We start from the raw sequence: 5,362 nt of genomic DNA, 5'->3' as shown, positions 1-5,362 counted from the left end.
TGAGTTGTGTCATTTTTATTGCACGTTCATAAACACAAAAAAAGATTGAAATGCATGAATGGGTTTATTTATTTATTCTAACACAAAGAAGATGTTTGCAATCTAATGAATAGACTGAGAAGATTTTTCAGCAATCAAAAGGCAATGGATAAGGCTTTGTCTTTTTCCAACAAATATCACTAAAAACTGTTTTAATACTCACGCACCAAATGTTTATTAATATACAGATAAGTGTCTCAAAGAAATACACTAATCAATAATGTTTAAGCAACATTTGAGTAAAAAATAGATGTTTAAGAAAATGACTTTGTCCTTTTGTTATTAAACAAGTATGTGAGACATTTTCTAAAGATGTTTTGTAGAGAGTTCAGTGTTGTCAGATGACTAAAGCATAGTCAGTTTTGGTATTTTCATTGTATTTATTGACATTAAATAAATATATGCTTTGTGTTCAATTTGTGTTTAAAAGCAGATCTATTTTAACAAATTATTTCTCAATCACAGAATCCTGTCCTTTGTAAATCAGCAATTCCCTGATTGATCATGTCATAAAAAACGCTTTGCCACAGTCAGAGGATCAGCTCTAACGTCATGTTAGCTTTGGTGTGTCCACTATAAGGAAAAGCATGAATGACTGTAAATGATCTGGATGATCTGTTCATCTTAAATAGCTTATGCTTTGACGTTTCCAAATGTTGACTCGACTGTCACGCACTGTGCGCAGATCTGATGCCATGTCACAACCATAGACTGTGGTCACTGGTCACAACATAAGAATGTAAATCAAGAAGCTGATGTGCATTCCCCACAATGCGTCATATTCCTGTCAATTTCTTCCCCCTGAGGAGTTCCCGCTCAACTTCAGAGAACAGGAGCCGACCGGGAAACATCACAGATATTAAGAGACTTCCAGTTTGTGCCTTCATTGTCGTGGCCAGGGCATAATGCCGGATGTAGGGTGTCAGTGAAGGTCCCAGCGCAGAAGCAATGCAGCGGGGTCATGGTGTCCGCTCCTAGAAAGCACACCACCCCCCCGGGGAAGCTGCAGTACACCCCGATGCGAGTGAACTGTTTTCCTGCCAGTAGAGGAAGTGTATGCTGGACTCCACCGTGCCAGGCTGTGTAGTCTCCATTAAAGTACTCCACGCACCAAGACTCTTTGCCCCGGCCCAGCCACGAGTCCTCCTCTCGGCCTTTTCTCGGGATGCTGGGGTAGGTGAGCCCCAGCTCCCAGTAGGTCTTCCCCCTCACATCCACCTCCCAGTACTGCTGGCCCTCGCTGAAGCCCTCCCTGCTGATTACATTTAAGGTGGTTTCAAAACGGGAGGGAGTCTCTGGGACGTCCTGCCAGGTCTCTGTGAAGGTGGCTGAGTCGCCTTTTGGAGAGATGATCAGCTTGGGGTGAGCAGTGTCAGCGTCCAGGACAACATCTGCAGCATCTGTGTAACCAGAGACATTCAGTGACTCGTGTGTCCTCCTCATACATTCACATACGATACAAAGAGGTTGACAAGAACGGCATACTGATCGACAGTTTCCAGTGACATAGCCAGAAGCAATAATTGACATCTCAACCCACATGCTTGTTTTATTGGGTTCACTCACAGGTCTGAAATAGTTTCTTGGTGACGGGGACCTGGGATCTGATGAACAGCAGCAGGTTGATAGTGAGACTCAGAAGTTGTCCGCATTTGAACTCATCCATCTGAATCCGGTCCGGGTCAGTCAGCTTCAGAGTCTCAGATATTCTAATTTCAGAAGAAACAATAAATTGATGATTCATGCACAGCTTAAATGTATGATTTTGTAGCAAGCTGTTTTTTCAAGAAATGTCAACATACTTTTTCTCTGTTTCAGCGTTCTGTAGAAAATGAAGAATCAATCATTACTGATCTTAATCACGCTGAAAAAACAGCTCAAGACACACATACAGTTGAGGCCTAAATTATTAGCCCCCCAGGAGTTATGGAACATTTTCCTAAAATTCTTCCCAATGTTTCCAGCATTGATAAAACTTGATATAATCAAACATTCACCAGTGCTATTTAGTAGCTTTTGGTACATTTTGGAAAATAAAATAAGTTTTTAGGCTTGCTTTATATCAAATATAGTGAAAAATGGGTTGGTCAAAAACAAATTAGCCCCCAGGCCATTAATAGTCAATAGTGTACCCTTTCTGAGCCACAACTGACAACAACCTCTTAGAGTAGTTCTTTACTAGGTTGGCAGAGGTCTCTTGAGGGATTTTGGCCCATTCTTCCATTGCAAATTGTTCCAGCTGGTCCAAATTGCGTGGTTTCCGAGCATGGACATTCACTTTGAGCACCCGCCACAGATTCTCAATAGGATTAAGATCTGGGCTATGTGCGGGCCACTCCAGCACCTTGGTTTTGGTGTCCTTTAGGAACTGTTGGACCAATTGTGATGTGTGCTTTGGGTCATTGTCTTGTTGGAAGACCCAGCGACGACCTAAGCGAAGACTAAGAGCAGATTTTTTCATATTATCCCTCAAAATGTCAACATAATTTAAATTTTTCATGATGCCTTGCACCCGAACAAGGCTCCCTGTGCCTGAGGCTGCAAAACAGCCCCACAGCATGATGTGTTCTTAGGGTTGAAGGCCTCTAGCAGTATAGCCTTCCCCCTTATCATGAGCCTCCACTATCTTCTTTCTGAGCTCAAGACTGATTTCCTTTGTCTTTGGCATGGTGAGTAGGAGTAGTATAGTCCCGGTATTCAAGTGCCTGTTTCTTGGAGTCCTTTTATGCTGATTGAATGCTCAGGTGTGGCTTGAAAGCCGATTGGTTGATTAGGTGTGGTTTGAAAGCTGATTGATTGATTAGGTGTGTTTTGAAAGCAAACATTCACATGGGGGCTAATATTTTTGACCAACCCATTTTTCACTATATTTGATATAAAGCAAGCCTAAAAACGTATTTTATTTTCCAAAATGTACCAAAAGCTACTAAATAGCACTGGTGAATGTTTGATTATATCAAGTTTTATCAATGCTGGAAACATTGGGAAGAATTTTAGGAAAATGTTCCATAACTCCTGGGGGGCTAATAATTTGGCCTCAACTGTATGGAGGTTGACCAGAACTGTGAATTTGTGTTTACCTGAATGTCAATTTCTTGTGTTTTTACATCAATCTTGGACAGCTCCTGGTCCAGTTCCTGAGTGAGGTGGTAGCAGTCCTCAATCCTGTCCTCCACATACTTCTCTGTAGCCTCATACTCAATGTCCAGCTGGGTCAGTGTAATCCGGAGATCCTCATCCAGGACTCGCTTCATGTCCTCATACTTTTTTCTGATTTTCTCCTTCACCGCATCGGTCTTTTTCTGAGGTGAGAGGGCCATGTGAGTTCAAAATGCCTCTGTAGTAGCAATTATAAGCAGCAACCCCTCACTCTGAGAACAACTGATTTAATAACTGTCCAAAACAGTATCCAATTAGTTGAAGAATATAAACATATATTAGAAAATGGCAATTACCATTAATTCATATAAAAATAATAATAATCTATATATAATCACATCAGAAAGAATATGAGAAAGACAGCAAATCCCTACAATAAAAAATGTGGAACAGGGAATTATTTCATATTTGTGTTTGAATAATAGAGGTTTCTGCCTAAGGAATAATCTTACTTAATTTACTTGAATTAAATGATTAGGAAACAATTAAGTTATCAACAAAATTAGTTTTCATATATCACAGTCTACAGAGTGCAATAAACTAAAATAAACCAGGTTATGTAGGTTAAGAGAAAAAGGCTTTGTTAATGGAAAGGCACAGGACAATGGAACAAGGAGGACCAAATAAACTACAAAAAACAGATAAAGGATATTGTTCAGCAGAGCATTTCTGAAGTCAAAATTAATTTAACCTTGCAGGGAGAATTCTGCGGTAGCACAAGGACATGCTCTCTGTTAGCCCAAATCAAATCATAAAAGTTTTAAAGAAAGCATGAACCTACAAATCCCATCTCTTCAGTTCACAAAGGACACACTGTGAATTTTTAGGAAGATAATGTTCACAGAAAGTGACTGTTTCCAACAACCTTTATTAAATGATCTTGTCTATGAATTGTATGAGGTGCATGCCTCCAAAATGCCACCATGTGTGATTTTACAGGTGTTGGTCTGCTGACCTGCTGACTAACAGCAAATAGGTGACAAATAAGTGAGTTATGAGAGATGTCAGCAAGCAAGTTGTACTGTATTGTATTTCAACCGGGTTTAAATATATTGGACTTACTGTTATCTCCGCCTGCTTAGCTGCCAGCTTCTTCATCCTGTGGGCGATGCCATCTCTCTGTCTCTGCAGGCGCTGCTGATGTTTCAGGAGTAGTTCCTTTGAAATACATGAAGAAAAGGATCAAATAATGCAGGTAAAGGAAACAAAAGGCTAAGGTTGGTGGGTCAACAGTGCTTTCCTTCTCAAAAAGAAACCAAATAACAACTTCTTACCATTTCTGGACAGTATGGGTGTGTAGAGTTAACTCCACTGACCGGTGGCAAGACGACCATGAGGGTTTTTATAGGCCTGTCACAGGGGGGGGGGGGGGGGGGGGGGGCACAGGGTGGCCTTGTAATATCTGTCCTGGTGCTTCAAGCATTCGCCTTGGTTTATTAAGGAGACAATATGATTCTTAACTTACAAGACAAGAGGAAGAAAACAAGGTTCCTGGCAGAGAAGGGCAAACGGCCAATCACATTTTCCGCTTTGAGAAAGAGTTATTCCATGTCCTACTAAACAAAAAGCCCACAGGAGCTCTATTTATACCGACCTGACACTGACCTTGATGTTTGTATGTGAGCATGTGTGTGTGCGGGTGCCCTACATGAACACAGGAAGTTTGTGAAGTTTATGAGACATTGATCTGGCTTTTGTAGTTCATGTATAATTCATATAGAGTGCTTTATTGCAAGAACACAGAGTGATTGAAGTGCATCTTTACCCTGGGACAGTTACATTTGCCTGAGCTGATGCCTGTTTTAAATGCATGACCCATATGACCTTTTACGTGCATAGCACAAATGGCACATGCATAAGTAAAAGCAAGGAGAGGTCAAATGCAGGCAAACACATCTCAATCTGAGTGCTAACTGATCACACAGACATGCTCATTTGCAGGTACATTAAAGAATCAGTGACAGCTGAAATAGCCACTTTAGAGAAAAAGGACTAAGGACCTGAAATCAGTATATCATTTAAATGTTGAATTTAACTTCCAGAAAGATGAATCAGAAACGCTTCACTTTATACCACCCTGCTTATTTCTAATTCATAAAAACACATGCTCATAAAAAACATGTCTGTCTATTTTATGTAGGACATAAAGACAATTAGGCCCGGG

General features: G+C 40.7%; 1 protein-coding gene across 1 annotated transcript; it reads right to left on the bottom strand.

The window, feature by feature from the left end:
- Positions 1–631: 631 nt before the first annotated feature.
- On the bottom strand, positions 632–4,532 carry si:ch211-28p3.4 (E3 ubiquitin-protein ligase TRIM39). The gene is made up of 6 exons (XM_034119005.1): positions 4,473–4,532; positions 4,261–4,356; positions 3,120–3,341; positions 1,842–1,861; positions 1,606–1,748; positions 632–1,439 (listed from the first exon to the last, which is right to left on the bottom strand). Exons 1-6 carry the CDS (start codon positions 4,530–4,532, stop codon positions 862–864), a joined length of 1,119 nt encoding a protein of 372 aa, XP_033974896.1. The 3' UTR covers positions 632–861.
- Positions 4,533–5,362: the final 830 nt, after the last annotated feature.

This window comes from Trematomus bernacchii, unplaced genomic scaffold (assembly GCF_902827165.1).
Source record: "Trematomus bernacchii unplaced genomic scaffold, fTreBer1.1, whole genome shotgun sequence".
Taxonomy (NCBI): domain Eukaryota; kingdom Metazoa; phylum Chordata; class Actinopteri; order Perciformes; family Nototheniidae; genus Trematomus; species Trematomus bernacchii.
This window is presented reverse-complemented; position numbering and strand designations above follow the sequence as displayed.